The sequence below is a fragment of the Barbus barbus genome (assembly GCF_936440315.1).
Source record: "Barbus barbus genome assembly, chromosome: 29".
Taxonomy (NCBI): domain Eukaryota; kingdom Metazoa; phylum Chordata; class Actinopteri; order Cypriniformes; family Cyprinidae; genus Barbus; species Barbus barbus.
The window spans coordinates 19,584,462-19,602,080 of record NC_136757.1 but is presented as its reverse complement, the minus strand read 5'-3'; the positions used below and the strand labels follow the sequence as shown (position 1 = coordinate 19,602,080).

Here is a 17,619-nt window from a genome sequence, read left to right as displayed (position 1 = left end):
GCAAATAGAATTCTTACCATTTTAATGATTTCTCCTTTATACTTTTGATTCCTTGGGATTTTCATGAACTTTCAACTAGAATAACTGGGTTGGCGGGTTTCCTGCTATGCTCATAATGCAAATTTGTGGTTCTGTTTTGGAGGCGTTATGATTTATGTAGTTATATGGCAGAAATACATTGGAAAAATAGCTCAAGTGTGTCAGTGCATATCAGAATCACTTTTGATGCTAAAGCATAACTAATGAATGAAATAGGTGTGAAGAATCACTGCCTTTGATGCTATGAATAGGTAAGGGATTTTGACAGCCATCGACCCATTGTAAAAACCCTTCTAAATCTTATAAAACCATTTTAGACAGCTATTTTTATGCTGAATCAGCTCTACTAATTTCACAAAGTAGGGCAAGCAGTAGATATAGAAACCATACTGTATTCCACCTCTCTTGTATAAGGGGAAGTTTCAATGAGTAATCTGTGTAGGGAAAGTTCAGTTTGAGGGAGCATAAAAGGATATGTGTGGTTCGTAGATGCACATGAAGTGTTGATGTTAGTTTATTGTTTTGTGCTGAAATATATTTGACGTTGAGTGATCTTGCATAGTGTGCTTTTAATCATTTGTAAAATTAGAGTTCATTGGAAGGCTCTGCTCTAAAAGCTAGTAAGTTGTCTATTAAGAGAGCATTTTAAGGTAACATACTGTAGGATCCCAACAAGAAGGCTGTTTATTGGAATTATTTTGCCTAGGTTAGCTAGTTTCTGGCTGGTTTCTAAAGCTTGTATCCTTTATGGAGAATGTAATCCCATAATGTCACAAGCTCTGAGCAAAAAAATTCCAAGAGACTTATTTTAAAACATTATAAAATCTTACAGACCTCAAATTTTTGAACGGTTGTTTAATTATAATCACGTGCAATACATGATTACAATTACATAACTGTTTAAAAGTTTGGGGTCAGTAAGATTTTGTAATGTTTTGAAAAAAGTATCTTATGCTCTCTGCAGTTATTTGATCAAAAATACAGTAAAAACAGTAATATTGTGAAATATTGTCACCATTTAAAACACTGTTTCTTTTTAAACATCTTTTAAAATGCAGTTTATTCCTGTGAAGGTAAAGCTGAAAGTTAGTGTCAAATGTTAGTGTGTGTGTGTATATGTGTGTATATAATATTTGATTCTGTGTTGAAAGATGCATATTAAATTATTTTACCCATTATTTTTAAATTTTTGTTTAAGTATTGTGCCATTAGCTTAGCAACATGCTAACAAAAGTTCTTTGACATTTAGGATTCTGTTTTGTGTGGGATGTAGGTGACAAGGCAGCTCGAGTTAAAATGCCGTAAATGTAAAAAAAAATACATAAATTTTAACAGTTTAATATTTATTCATGAGCAAAAGATTTCAAGTTTGTAGCTCCAGATCAGCCTAAAACCTTCAGAGTTTATCGTGAGATTAGAAAGGTGCTGAGTTGCTGTTTCAGACCTTGCATAACATCTGACTTTTGTCACAGCCTTGTGAATATCCATTAACCCTCCAGGCAAAACTGTTGCTTAAGATCTCAGGAGACCTGCTTCACCCCTCCCCACTGATCTGTAACCAGCGGGAATCTGAAATCCATCACTGTGTATGAAGTAGCAGCACTGGTCTCGTATCAGCCTCCAGGGCAAATCTCATCACTGTACCCACAGCCGAACCCCCTGCAGTGGACCGACCCTGCCCACCTAACTTCCTGTCTAGACGTTCCTAATGAGTTTCTCTTTAACAATCCCCCACTGATTGCTCTGGTCTCGTGCACCTATGGATTAAGATCTGAAGGTTAAAAATATGACATTTGGGAGCAGAACTGTTTCCTTCATTGATTTGTGTCCCTCAAGGTACATTTCACTCAAAAATGGAAATCCTATCATTTACTCACTCTCACACGTCATTCCAAACCTGTTTGACTTTTTTTCTTTGGCGGAACATAGAAGAAGAAATTTTGAAGAACGTTGGGACCCCATTGGCTTTTAATGTTTGGAAGAAATATAAATAACCTTAAATAACCGGTGCAGATCATCAGCTACAGAGCAGACATATTTTCCCATAATCCCTCTGGTCTGGCCGCAAGGAGAGACTGCACTTTCTGCATTGCACTGCAGCACTGTCAAAACTCTCGTTACACTGCACCACCTTGTGGTCAGTCGTGGTAACTAGAAGCATCTGCTGTGACCTGACAGAAGCATCGAGAGTGACCACGCAGTGCTCATTAATTAGCTGACTAAGCTTTCCTTTAGACTCAGAAAAGTTTGTCCTTGTATAGAACAATGGAGCTGAATTTGCAGTATTCCGTATAAGCCAAGCGCGTGCTCTCCTCCCCCTCCTCCATCTCTCTCTACTTTTCTCTCTTTTTCACACAGGAATCTCCCCTACAGTTAAGAAGACAGAGATGGATAGTCCATCTCCTCAGGAGAGCTCTCCACGTCTCGGCTTCACACAGCACCACAGACCTGTCATTGCAGTGCACAGCGGTGAGGGGACAACACACACGTGCATATATCTGTCTGTTCTGTCATCACAGGCCTGCACACACAAACACCGCAAACAGCTAGCTGAGAGGAACAAATATACTGTACAGTTTCTACTGTTGTGTTTTGTTATCCAAACTGTCTCTGCTAGTATCATCATATCATGTACAGCCTACTTATAATTAGGCCCTGTTAAAAAAAGATATGATTTGCATCATATTTTAATACTTTAAATATGAAGTGTACAAGAAAACATGTAGAGTCTTTAATTTAGCTATTGGGGATTGTTTAGATTAGTTTAAAAGTCATACCAGAATAGAGCCACAAAAGTGTTTTTCAGGGCTTTAGTTATGACATTTTGATGAAAGATTATAAAGCCAAAACCATTATTTCCTTGGGAATAACATGAATTTTTCTTAAGACCAGGAACGTGCATTAAAGTAAGTAGCAACAGATTTTTTCTTCCGTATTGTGACACATTTGCGTGAAACTAATTATTGAAAAACAAAAATTCCCGGGCAGGGACTTGGTTCTATCCGTTGTTTGTTAATTGGATGGAGGCAGATCTGAATGCAGGTGATTGTAAGAAAGGGGCTGGTAAAACATATTAAACATGCACAGAGAAAGTGTTCACAATTTCAATGGGCTGAGACGAGAGTACTGTCAGGTCATTTCTTATAGTTGTACTGTGATCTGTCGTCTCCAGAGCCTCACAGCTGGCTGAGTTATGCTCTAACAAATAGCCTGGCTGTTCAGATGAATTGGTGGAGCGTGTCAGCCATATGCTGCCTGCACTGAAACATCAAGCTGATATTACCTCTGCTGGGCTTTGCCAAATGTGTTACAGCATACAAAGTGTTCTGTAGAGAATTATGATGGTTAATCTGACAGGGATGTGACAACACAACAAAAAGCTCTTTAATTAAGACGTTGGCTATACAGTATAGCTTTATCAAATGTGTCACTAAAATGCAAGGGGTGAGTGTTATTGTGTTTGTTTATTTACAGGTACACTAGCGTTCAACTGTTTGGGGTTGGTAAAAAATGTTTTTGGAAGAAGGCTGTGAGGAAGTATGCTCACCAAGCCAAAAAAGTAATATTGTTATATAATATTGTATAACATTTAAAAGTAATGCCTTCTATTGTAAAACATTTTAAAATATAAATTATTTATGTTATGACAAAGCAAACTTTTCAGCAGCCATTAATTCAGGCTTGAGTGCCACGTGATCCTTCAGAAATCATTCTAATATGCTGGTTTGGTTCAATGTTGAAAATATTAATGTAACAGTATTAATAGTATTATTTCAGTTTTTTGATAAATAGAAAGAGCAAAAGAAGCATTTATTTTAAATAGAAATCGTTTGTAACATAAATCTCGTTACTGTCACTTTTGATCAATTTAATGCATCTTTGCTGAATAAAAGTATTAATTTCTTTAAAAAACAAGTCTTATTCACCACAAACATTTGAACAGTAGTGTACTTTGGTGTTATTTCAAATACAAAACCAAATGTAGTTTGGATTTGAATCCACAGGTATTGAAGCTGAAATGAATAATTCACAGAAAAATGTATTCTTTCTTCTGTTGAACGTAAAAGGAGATATTTTAAATAAAGTTCATGCTGCTCTTTTCATGCAATGGCCATGGGCTGAAAAGTACTAAAAAGAAGTAAAAGCACCATATTGGCTGTCAGTGAACAATTCCAGTGAATAAAGCAGAATATCATTGTGTCTTTCAGGTATCTCTCGGAGTCCACATCCCTCCTCGTCTCTGCACTTCCCTGGCGCTCCCATTCTCCCCCAGACTGCCTCCACCTACTTCCCACACACGGCCATCCGGTACCCCCCACACCTCAGCTCTCAAGACCCGCTCAAGGATCTTGTCTCTCTGGCCTGTGACCCGTCCAATCAACAGCCCAGCCCGGTAAGATCATCCCATTGAGCATGCTATCACACCTTATATAGACTTCAGCTTTCATTCACACTCTAAAAATCACAGATGAGGGTACATAAAAACGTATCCGAAATTACTTAAACATCAGCCTCACTTGTTCAGCTCAACCAACCAGCAGCCATAGTTCTGGTAGGACCCCATGTGGTCCCATACATGAGCCAAGCACAGCTCTGAGCCTGCCATGTTTATTCATATTCAACACTGGATTTTTTAGTATGCCAAATTGAAAATGAGTTGAATTTGTATATAAAGGGGTCATATTTTCCATGACAGTTAAAAACTGTATGGTATAAAACAGCAAGTCTGAATCTCCTGACTTAGTTGATTGCTCATTTCACATGAAAGCGCTGTTGCTCATTTCCGGAGCATAAAGGGACAGTTCACCCAAAAATAAAAATTCTGTCATCATTTACTCAGCCTATATATATATATATATATACAATTACTCAGCCTATATATATATACAATATTTATATATATATATATATATATATATATTTATTTATATATTTATATATATATATATATATTTATATTTATATATATATTTGAGTGGAAGTTAATGGTAACCAAAACTGGGGGAGTAAATAATAACAAAATTTTCATTTTGAGTGAACTATCCCTTTAACATCAGAGCAAAATAAGTATCATTTAATTCTTCTGGCCAGAAAGAAAGTAAATGTAAAACAGCAACTGTTTTTGGCAGAAAAAAACATTAGTGGACCTCAGGGAGACAATTAAATAATAATAAATCCATGTTACGACCCCTTTAAATTATACCAAAAGGGATGAATTAGGAAGTCGACTTCTTGCTTCCTGTATCTGCAGTATGTATTTGTGTGTGTGTGCAAGTGAGAGAGAGACAAATAGAGAGAAAAAGAGACAGATAAACATGCCATCATGTGCCCTATATGGATCGTAGCCCATGTAATCTGAGCCAAAAAGAGCTGACCACGGTCTTGTAGAAGCAAGCAGCCTTGACGCGGTCAGATTTCACCCTTTCCGTTAAAGCAACCTGCAGTCTAAACACAAGCGTCCATCAGCTCTGTTTCCTTCACAAATACTCAGACAACAGTTTCTCAGTGTCTGTGTTGCCCTGGGTATATAATTTCTGAGGGGTGTGGTTACAAGGTGGGCAGAGTTTAGGAAGCACCCATTCAAAATCACAGCCTAAACATATTAGAATTTTTAGTGATATGTAATTGAGCATGCTTGTTTCTTAAAGTGAGTCTTAAAAACATGTTTATCTTGAATGCAGTGTAACATAAAATTAACTGATAAAATGTATACCTTGCCAAATGCAAAAATTATAAATATGCCTAAATTCTCTTGTGGCATTTAAAATTATTTATTTTAGTTTTTCATTTTGAATTTATTTAGAAAAACAGTGTAGAATTTTAATAGGGGCTGTTTATTGGTTTTTGGCCAATTATTGGTTATTGGTACATGAAATAAATATAGACTCATCAGGTAGAATTTATAAAAAAAAACAATTTTTAATACCACAGCATCCCTAAATACAATCAATAAGTTATGGCAACATATGTTTTTCCATTGCTTTAACTCATCAAATTAATTTAACCAATTTCTCTCCAGTTTTACACAAGTTACTAAGATTTAATTTTTTAAAGTCAGTTTGATGTAGTTTAAGTTGAAAAAACTTGTATAGCAAAATTGATTATGCTTAAAAAATTTAAGGCAACAAATGAAGTTTTTAAGTTGAAGTAGGTGGAATTTTTTACGGTGTATTTTGCACTACAGCTGTAGTGTCATACATTTGAAATAGCTCAAACTCTTTATTTGATTATTTCATCTCATAATGACTCAATGATCCATAATGACCCAGGATGTCATCTGAGTAACATCACTGACTAAACGCAGCTCTGGGATCGTTCTGTTTGTTCTGACCATGGACGAAGAGTTAGCACTGGCTGGATGGATTCATTCTGACATTGACATAAAGTACTAACACAAAGTGTGAATGACTTCTCCTCGGAGTGCCTGTAGGAGAGTCGTGTGCCATTTCCACGTCAGGCAGAGAGAGTGAGAGAACAGGAAATACAGCCAACGAGGAGGAGATCTCTGTGTCTAGGGGTGTTGCTGATGTTGGCACAAAAATGGGGAAGAGAGAGACACGCATTTATGAATCTTGCCCTGTGGCAGCCGTGCCCTGTCGATTCTGCAGACTCATTGAAATTCCCCCTACTGCAGTCTGACCGTAGCCAAGCAGTCACAAAGAACAGCCGCACCGACCCACAATGCCGCTGACTCACTCACCAGCTATTGTTGTGCAGGGCAGTGAGTGTGCAGTTTTACCCCGCGAGAATGCGAACGAGAGCCAAACCCTCTGAGAGTGAAAGAGAGTATGATGGAGGGTTTTATGGATTTGCGGCCAGGGTAGAGCGATAGAACGATGCATAATGGGCCATTCGCTAGAACAGTGTGCACAACGTTACTCTGTTTCTCCCACATAACTGCTTACGACAAGAGGAGGTGGAGATATGTGACTGGACTTTAAAGTTTCATCAGATACAAAGTCATTTTGTCCACTTTTTTGAAAAAATCGATTGGCTAAAGAAATTAAGTACTTCAGAAAAGTAGCTTCATTGAAAAAATCTACAGCAGCTCTTAAATGCTACAAGTGAATTTAGGTATCACAACATCACAATGTTTACAATGAAAAATTTATATTAATTTTGAGATTTGCTAAAGACTACATTTTACAGTGTTATTAAAGAATAAGTTTGGCAACTTTCTACCAACTTTGAACTGTTACAGTGTCAATAGTGTAAATGAACAATGTGTATCCTTTCTCCTTGTTACCTGCACCCATGGACAATTGGATTGAGCTTGGTGCATTATGGGTGTTTAAGTTTCCCTTTTAAGTTAGCAACGCCAAGGTCATTGGTTTGACTCCCAGAGAATGCATGAACTGATGAATACCTTGTACACGTTGAATGCAATGTAAGTTTCTTAGGACATAAGCGTATTAATTCATAACGTAAATGTAATAGAAATGAATGTTTACAATTAACTGTACCCTCAGTGTCATGCATCTTCATCAGTGTCAGTTTTGAACATTTTGAAATCTTTGTGCCATTGCACTTTTCCAAGTAGAAAGTTGGAAATTCCAATTTTTAAACTGAATGGAACACTGCATTAATTCACCAAAAATGATTAACATAATAAAGAACTGTTAAGATCTTCCATGATGTCAATCATAGTCCTAAATATGCAGAGATCTTAAAGAATTTTAATGTCAAAGGAAAAAAACAGCTGAAGAGAGAATAAGACAAACACAGAGATAGTAGATGCATGTATTATGTTAGCTGTGTAGAGGCAGTGAGGTGTCCCTCCCCACAGTGGCTGACTATTGCCCTCTCTTCCTCTGCAGCTGAATGGCAGTGGTCAGGTGAAGGTATCCAGTCACTACATCTCCTCTCAGATGCTGGCCCCCCCACCACCCCCTGGCCTGCCCCGTCTGACGCTGCCCCCAGAGTCCAAATCCAGCACCACCTCTGCAGACGCAGCTGCCAGCTCACCCACCTCCCCCAGTAAGTGGGACGCTTGCAACCTGTCTCTGCCCCACCTCTGACAGGGCACCATACCTTCAGCCAAAAAAACAGACAGCAGCACACACACAAAGAAATAGTTAAACCCCAGGATTTAGTGAAGTATACATTTTTAGAGTGATTCAATTAGCAAGAAACCTTATAAACAAATCGACAAATGAAGATGGCTGGCTCAGAGTTAGTGGTCTGGCTCACAAACCAATTACACAGTCACAAAGACACAACACACCATTGTCTTGGCTGCTTTTGAATGGACAACACATTGTATTGTGTGTGTGTGTGTGTGTGTGTGTATATATATATATATATATATATATATATATATATATATATATATATATATATATATATATATATATATATATATATATATATATATATATATATATATATACATACACATGTATACACAAAAGTTAAGAAGACTTTTTATTTGGCAGTTTTAGCTTTTTCTTTCACTTTCAGCTGAAAATTCATTTTTCATTTTTTTTTATTAAATAATTATGCTTTGTTGAGCATAAGAGACTTCTTTGGTAGTGCATTTATTTACCTTTTTACTTATTTATTTTTAAGTAAATTGTTTGTTTATCAATAATCAGAATAAACAATGTTTCATGTTTCTTGTAGTTAATTAGCATAACTATTGGCTTTTTACAGTTGCCAAGCAACGTTGCAACTCAGCACATTCATATATATTTTAAAACAGCTTCAAAGTCTGTTATAAAAAACGCTGATTTCAGTATGAGAGAAACAAAACCAGTGTCTTTCCATCAGTAAACTGTATAAACACAGATACATTTGGATGACAAGTCGATCAGCTTTAATGGGCCAGTTCTTGCTGCCCTGTCCATTAATCATGCTAATTTAATTATTAATGCAGAGAACGGCTCAATATGTTCACCATCCGCTGTGCTGCAGCATCCCACATGATCAATCGCCACGATACGCTATCTCACACTGTCAGAATCAATGCTCGGCATGATTATTCAGCTAGAATCATGTCCCGTAATCACGTCAGCTTATCCAACGGCCCGTTTGATAAAGATGCATGCGTAGATTATGTTGTGTGTTCCTTATTTACCAACAAGACAAGGAACATTTCCAATGAAACATAAGAAAGCACATCAGCTTCTGTAATAATCAGCTTGCTGATAATACATTCTTTAAGAGATGAAGACGCACATTCACTAACAACAGACTGGATTTACATAAGCAGACAACAGAATGAGCCTCTGCCACACAGAATATTTATTTACACAGTCTGACAGTAACAAACAGAAACTGTAACCCAGTTGCAGCATCAATTCAATGTCTGTGTGAAACAGATGCACACCATACGCCCTTAAACAGCATTTTAGATCTCTACTGAATATAGTAATATTAAACGGTGTGTTATAAACACTAAATCCACCAGGAACCAGATGTTGGAACTGATATCACTGCTTATACCTTACAGAGATTTGCATGATGTTAAGAATTTGAGAATAACTTTATGGTCCCATTTCAATCCCAACTGCTCTTTTTCTTTCAGCATACTCTGCTCCCGGGACGCCACCTGCCAACCGCTTCGTAGGAATTGGTTCTCGAGACACTGGCAGTCTGTATCAGGCACAGGTATCTCAACACAAACCTCCATATAGATTTTATTCACACACAAACTCACAGATCACCCCCCCCCCCCCCCCCCCTCAAACACACACACACACCTCAAATGAAATTGTAATGCTTATTATAGACTAAACCGAATAACTGAATTTTAACTACTGAAAACTTTTTTTCTTGATAACTTTCAGAAACCTAACCACCATGAAAATGTTAAAAATTCAATCTTGATTTCAAGCAGTACTTGAAAATTTCCCTTGAACCCCAGTGCCCTGAGGAAACACTACAGCAGCGCTAGTCTGGACCCTCTAAGAGACCCAAGCCTTCTGTGTTCAATTATAGATCAGAAATGAGCAGATACAGTATCTACCACTGGACCCTCAGCTGCCAAATGAAATGTAGTCTTTCACATTAAATATACAGCCAATGTAGATACAACACCTTAACCAATATATGGGTAATTCATAGAGTGTCTGAGGAATTGTTTAACATTTTTATATTTTTCTTTTTGTGAAGATAAAATAAAATAATGTAATATATTTCTAAAAAATATTTTAGCTTTTATTTCATGTTTTAAAAATAAATTCTGCTGTTTGTTTCATGCTTTAAAAAGAAATTCTGCAGTTTGTGCTTCTCACATGAGAAACTTTTGCATGCTTAGCAAAATTCTGACCTGATTAAAAGGCACGAAATAGGATTTGACATTTTTTGTGATGCTTCATGAATCCTATAGGACATGAGCCCATAAATAAACACTTGAAAGGTCTTCCATAAGTAATAGCTGAGATTTGGCTTGGGAATGCATCAGTGCTCAGGTAAAATCTGAACTGTGTAAGGTGATTGAACTGCATGGCTCAGGAGTCCGAGTGCGCTGCTGCATTGCAGTGCTTTCAGCTCCATAAAAAAGTGTAAATGCACTTGACTGAGCAGTGCGATGAGAGAGGGAAAAAGAAGAGTGATCAATGAGTACTGGAGGACTAGTGTGCATTAGAGATCATCTCTTGAAAACCTTCAGCCTAACAAACGACAAGCAGACAGCAGGCACACAACAGTTAAGGTTCTTCTCTTTCTGTTGTTTTGCATGCGAGTTGTGCACTAGGGGAAGTCAGAACTTTTCTGGCTCTCATCTAGATGTGTGTCTGTGTCCCTTTGAGAGTATCATGAGCTGAGAGGGAGGGGGAAAGAATTAGTCAAATGACCGAGGGGGGAGAGGAGGTTCCGTTCATTTGCTCCGTGATGGCCACATCCAGGGCTGTCTGGTTGCTAGGGGAAACCAGACATGATGTAATTGTCGGATGAACCTGTGCTTGAGGGAGTGGAAAAGGAAGAGACCACTGTGACCAATGAAATTGACTAATCTGTCTTGTACGACTGAGACTAACACTGGAATCATTGAATGTCCAGACCTAGTTTGACAAAACACAATTGTCTTTTTCTTTCTTTCACTGTAAAAAGTGAAAGTTTACAGTTCTTGCACATTTTTACCTTGCTATAAAAAGACTTAATTATAATTTAACAGCAAACAAAATTTGTTAATTCAAAATATTTTGTTCTTTTGTTTGCACTGTGAAAAACAGGGTTATTATCATCAACTAAAACTAAAGACATTTTTATTCATTTAATTTATTTCAATCTGAAATAAAATATATATAATTGATGAAAAAATGTCAAATGTTGCCTTGGCTACTAAATGAAATAATAAGTTTAGTTGAAGCACAACAATTACTAGATGAATAAACTGGAAAATGAATAAACACTAAAACTAAACTTTTTAATGTTTTAAAAATAAATTACATGTAATTAAAGGTAAAGTAACTGAAAATATAATAGTATATAAATAATACTCAAATAACACTGGTTTAAAGTAAAAATGTGAAGTTCCTTCCATACCTGTTTTGATCCTTAAAAATAAATTAAATAATTATGAGAATAATTATTAATAAACAATATTGTTATATACAACAACCAGTTAAATAATTTTTTGTCACATAAAACCTATTTTTTAATATACCTGTTTTTTTCCTTTTTCTTTTTCTTTCTTTCTTTAGTTTTTTTTCTTTCTTTTTTTCTTCCCTTTACTCTCATTCTGTGGCTTTGTATTAAATTCAGAGTTTAATGGACTTCTGTTGTTTTCTTTTCTCTGATGAAAAGGGTACGTTACTAACAATCTTTGTTTTTAGAGGAGCTTGTATTTCAGCCTCACCTCCAAGCTCTCCTGAAGCATTGCAATTAAAGGGAGAGACTGTCATTTGTTAGGCCCTTGTGGTCTAATATGTCCCCTTTCTTGGACGGTGAACCCGCCCTCGTCTCAGCTTTATATTTTCATAACCTAAACCACCTGTCACCAAGACAAAGCCTGTAGCTTTTATAGGGAACTAAATATTTTGTTTGGAGTGAACGCCTAACCACTGTTAGCCTGGGCTCGAATGGTCGCTGTGTCCTTAGGACAGAGTGAGTGAGTGAGAGAGTTTGAGCTTGGATGTGCCCTAGTGCAAAGAAAAATGAAAATATCAGGCAGCTGGTAAAAAAAGAGCAGTCTGGAATAATGAGACAAAGATGGAATGTTTACACTCCAGATTTTAAGCTTGGAATATCAGTTTAACACCTGGCCTTGATCCTGCTGTCTTTACAATTTAAATGATTAAAGATCACATTTGTGTGCCATTATGTATATCAAATAAATGATTGTGTTCATCAAGTATTAGAATTTTCACATATGTTTACATTGTATAATTTTCATATCTGGAGTTTGGCTTTATTCAGATTTTAGAGTGTCTAAATATTTATATATTGCTTATAAACTGTTAAACTGTAAAATGGAAAATGTTTTGGTTTTATAAATATAACAGAAGTTGTAGCAATATGGTATGCTCATAGTTTAGCTAGCTTTTACATCTTAGTTTTTTCATTTCATTTTTACATTTTCGTTCCTTATTTTCATTCTCTCCTTGTAACCAATTTGTTTATTGTTCCACCAATCAGTCTTAATTTGTTTGATCTGATTCAGCTCACCAACAGCAATCACTAAAAAACTTCCATGAAGAAAGCAAATAGTGTCATTTTCATGGCACGGTGTGGTAATGGCAAGTATCTGCTTAATTTAACATCTTTAGTCAGTTTCACTAGTGGTTTTGCATTGGTTCGCTTGTATCAACATTTGTATAGATGAATTTGATAATGACTCCCCACTTTCTGGCCCGGTTCTCTTGGCCTTCACCACATTAATCAAAGAAAAAACAGGAGACGACTCTACACGTGACATTTTCTTGAGCTGTTTTGATCGCATTTAAGTATAAATTCTAAGCAGGCCATCAGTTTGAGGTGAGACGGGAGATTATATCTACGAATATATTACAACCAAGAAGAGAGGCATATGTTGCAGCACATTTTCCTACCAAAGAAACTTTTGAGTTTCCATAACAAACATACACTGGAAATATATTAAATCTCAACTTGACTCTCTAGAGGAAGAGGATTGTGGATTTATCTCAAGAGACATTTTCAGTATTGTAAAATGGCATGTTGTCACTTGAACGCAAAGCCAAGATGATATCCAGAACTCTGCAAAATATATATATATATATATATATATATATGTCTTTGTGTGTTTCTCCAGAATATATTTATAAATTCAGTTTTTCCTCTCGAGTATTGAAGGAAAACATTTAGCCTTTCGGTTTCGGGTGAAATGCATTTTGACAAAGGAGTGGCTGTAATTATGCTGTCAAATTCACAAGGCATGAAACGATCCCCACACTGCCCACTCTCATGGGCTCGGATTTTGATCCAGTAATCAACACAAAATATGATTTGGGAAAACTGCATCCCAATACACTGTAGTAATCACTCAGAGAGCAGCATCTTTGCATTTCCCAGCAGTGTCGGCTGTCATTATAAACGTATTTCTCTTCCTGGCAGTAGTTTCTAAAGTATGCTGAAGTGTCATGGGTTGTGTAAGGTTAACCTTAGCTCCAGTTTCAATACCAGTATCACACCATTCACAGCGAGCTAGCAAACAGATGTCAAAATAGACGGATTTCATTAAGTAAAAACCTGAAAGATGTAATGTATGATTAGTTACTTAATTACTTTTGGCATGTTAGTTTAGATACTTGGTCGTGCATGTGGTCCATAGATTGCAAAACTGCCCTTTGCGTTGATCAATGAGCAAGAGCTGCCAAAACCCTTTGGCGCCACGGCTGCCGTGTGCACTGTTTTTATACCTAAATGTGTCAAATGATTTCAATGTAGATTCTGAAGGCTGTGTGCTAATATCTGGGCACTGCATTGTGGATTTGAGGAGTCATTAGTCTGTGGTTTGGTGTTGATCAAGAATCAAGCCATCAGTCTGATGTACACAAACTCTCCAGCAGGGAATGGGAACAAATTTTCCTTTTTTAGCATGATTAAATCAGTACATTTGGGGGTAGTTAAAGACGTCTGTTGGACTGCTGTGAAATTACTTAAACCTTAGTGGAAAATATTGAGCCAGGGGCTTATGGCATGAACTCCTTTTTTCTGTTTTTAAACCTTGTCAAATTTTAAAAAGATTTCAGTGGTCTGTGAATGAAAGCCAAAATCCTGTTATGCTTTTAAAAGGTTTTGGGTGGGATCCTGCTGAGCTCTCTCTCTCTCTCTCTCTCTCTCTGTCTGGCACTCGTAGTTTTTTACTCTGTATTAGTTTTAATAGGTTCCTCAATTCTGGCCCCCGACTAAGTGTTTGCCTCCCATTCTCAGAAAGACTGGTTGTAGTGAATGTGGAACGTCCAACTCATTAGATTCTGTTTTGAATAGTAGAGTGGGTTGCGTTCGCATTGTTTAGATCCTCATGGACAGGACACATACCACCTACTGTCACCACCATTTTGAAAAACTAAACTCACACTATCTGGTTATATGGATGTTTCTTCTGCTACTGACACTTTAATGTTCCAGGGTGGGATTTTTATCAAAACTAGAACAAATTTTAGATCTTATATAGTTGTATCCATCCTTTATATGTTTCAAATGGGTCAATATTATAAATGTTTATTGTGAAATTGTATTATATCTAGCCATTCCCACAGGTGTCATTTCTAACAATTTACTACACTAACAATTTTCCCACTAATAAGGTTTTATGAAATGTTAGTATAATTGCATGAAAACTGAGACAAAAAATAAGCACACTACATCATCCTCAGTCAGCTCTCCTTACTCCTTACTGTAATGTAACAGCTAACCATGATCCTTTGGCTCGCGTTATTTTATTAGAAAGCGTTATTTGCTTTCCATGCCTTTCTGAATACAGACACCAACCCATCCCTGCACTTCACATCTCCTGCACAGCCTGGAACACTACTGTTCAAAATTACTACTGTCTACCAAGGCTGCATTTATTTGATGATAAATACGGTAAAAACAGTAATATAGTGACATTATGGTTTTCCTTTTTAATGTATTTTAAAATGTAATTTATTCCTGTAATAACAAAGCTGAATTTTAAGCAGCTCTATAGGGGTCACATGATCCTTCAGAAATCATTCTAATATGTTGATAGAAACATTTCTTATTATCAGTGTTGAAAACACTCGCACTTCTTTACATTTTTGTGCAAAACCGTCCTAAAATTCAAAGGAACGGCATTTATTTGAAAAAAATAAATAAAATGTAACAGTGTAAAAGTCTGTCACTTCAATGTAATGCATCCTTGATGAATAAAAATATTTTAAAAAGTAAAACTTTTTGGTTGTGTAACTATAACTTATGAACAGAATTTTCTAATTCCTCATCAAATTATAAAGTTGTCATCAAAATATGCATAGGTTCCATGAAAAGTGAAATGACTGTTGGCTATGGAATAAGTCAGCAAGTTAAGGTAGTTGGCCTTTTTATTTCAGAAATGCAGTTTGAACCACAAAATGCTATTCAACAGTACACAATTTGAGATGTGATGGAAATGACATTGTGGTGGAAATGTTTATGTGGTTTCAGAAAAATGACAGAATGATTAATGAATGTTTGTGATGAATGTTTGTCCTGTGTTGGATATTGTTTGTAGACAAATAAAACCAGTGCAAAAAGTGTTTTGAGAAAGTTTATTTTCTAAAACTCAAAGTCAAAAGTGCCCATAGTTTAAGAAAACCCATATAAATTGCCCTGTGTATTCAATTTAGATGAAACGGATTCATCTCGACTAGACTGTGGTCGGCTTCAGATGAATTTTAATCTGATTTAGCTGGATATCCCATAGCGCTCCTCCTATTGTGTTACTTGTGTTTGTACAGATTTCGTAGTGATTTTGATTCTCTCTCTTTCTCTATCTTGCAGTCCTGGTATCTGGGGAACTGATCAACACACACACGCAGACGAACCTGAGGAGACACAGACATGGATTCGGAAAATACATTTTTTGTGGAATTTACAAAAAAAAAGTTGTGAACGAGATGCAAGAGGGAAAATCAGATATATATGCAGTATTTGTATATATACACACACACATATATATATATATATATATATATATATATATATATATATACATATATATATATACATATATATATATATATATATATATATATATACATACATATATACACAATATGTGTGTATAGATATATGTGCACACATATTTATATATGCATAACGACGTACAGTATAAGATGCTTCAATACCCTTTTTTCTGAAAAGACAATGGAAACGGAGACGAGAGCGAGAGAACAGCTATAGCTGGAACGGAAGAAAAGGAGACAAAAGAGGAGGATGTTTTTTCTGGGAGGGCAGCACGAACTATGGCGTACCTTTACGGACGTGTTGAAAAAGGCCCACCCTGACTCCCTGCCTCCTGGAATGCCTCTCCTCAACCCCCTCCTTCTGCTACAGGTGCTGCTTCATCCTATATGCAAAATAAGTATCCTTTATTTTCTTAATGAACAGGGAAGAGAAACCCCACAAAAGGGTTTTTCCGCTAGCATTTCGCCACAGGTTTGGAGGTGAGCACGGTCTCTTTTTATTCTTTATTTTTAAATGCGCAAAGGCAACACGGCATGGAAAAGGAAAAGGTCGATGCTTCGTTCACACAACAGAAAAGAAACGCAATGGCTACTTTTCATCCAGTTTTATTGACAATCATGTATCTGCGTCCTTGGTTTCGTTCAGAGGGTGATGTTTTCTAAATTGCATTCTCCACCGTTTGAAATGGAGTCCACTTTTTGGTGGAAGCCCATCATCTTTTTTGTACATCGGAGGAATATTAGTGGTACCTCAGTGACATTATAATTCACAGTCTGCGTCTATACACACATGCACACACACTTACATGTAAACACACCTGTCTTGAGGCAATGGCATGTACTGTTAAAGGCTACACTAGGTGTGTGTGAGTTGTGATACAGCCTTCATGGGATGAGCCAGGGAATAGAAGGGGTGAATTAGCACCTTCCTCACTTCGCAATATGAAAGCCCCTCATTCCCTGGACCCTGCTGTAAGTGTGTGCGCGTGTGCATCCGTGTGTTTGTGCATGTCATAAACATTAGTAGTCCCTTATTCATCTCTGTGAGTTCACAGATTAGGGGGTTTTGATTCATGTAGATTCGTGGATTTTTTCCACATAGCAACAAAGGGAGTTGAAATATAGTTCTGTAATTACTTAGACAGTATTGGGTGTAGAGGATAGATGGTTTTCTTCTCTATGTGTATAATTTGTTTCAATTCATTGGAAATTACAGGCATTGCACTACTTAAAATTTTTATTTTTCCACTTTTGCAAATTTCTGTTCGGCGTAATCATATGGAATGCTGCGAGTCGATTATTTTTGTCATGTTCTGATCTCATGGTAGATGAGGGTTGGTTTCCTAGTAGCTAAGAAGCTGATCAGAACAATAGCAATCCAACATTTTCTATGTAAATGTGTCCATGTTTATGTGATTGCTTTTATACAATTCCCATAGTTTAAGAAGAAGAAAAAAACAGGCTTTCTTTTTTCCCACGTTTCTACTGC

At 36.6% G+C, this 17,619-nt stretch overlaps 1 protein-coding gene across 3 annotated transcripts in view; it reads left to right on the top strand.

Annotated features, from left to right (window-relative positions):
* The window catches only part of LOC306849710 (nuclear factor 1 C-type-like), a 104,876-nt gene extending 88,803 nt beyond the window's left edge, over positions 1-16,073 (top strand). For 2 of the 3 annotated variants that reach the window (XM_079384959.1, XM_079384958.1), the window contains exons 7-11: positions 2,398-2,508; positions 4,248-4,432; positions 7,857-8,016; positions 9,566-9,648; positions 15,946-16,073. In XM_079384959.1, the coding sequence (XP_079241085.1) occupies positions 2,398-2,508; positions 4,248-4,432; positions 7,857-8,016; positions 9,566-9,648; positions 15,946-15,966 (560 nt within the window). In that variant the 3' untranslated portion in view covers positions 15,967-16,073. Of the gene's footprint in view, positions 1-2,397; positions 2,509-4,247; positions 4,433-7,856; positions 8,017-9,565; positions 9,649-9,827; positions 10,338-15,945 lie in introns of those variants that run through there. The other variant, XM_079384957.1, reaches the window with a different exon arrangement.
* The last annotated feature ends 1,546 nt before the right edge of the window (positions 16,074-17,619 follow it).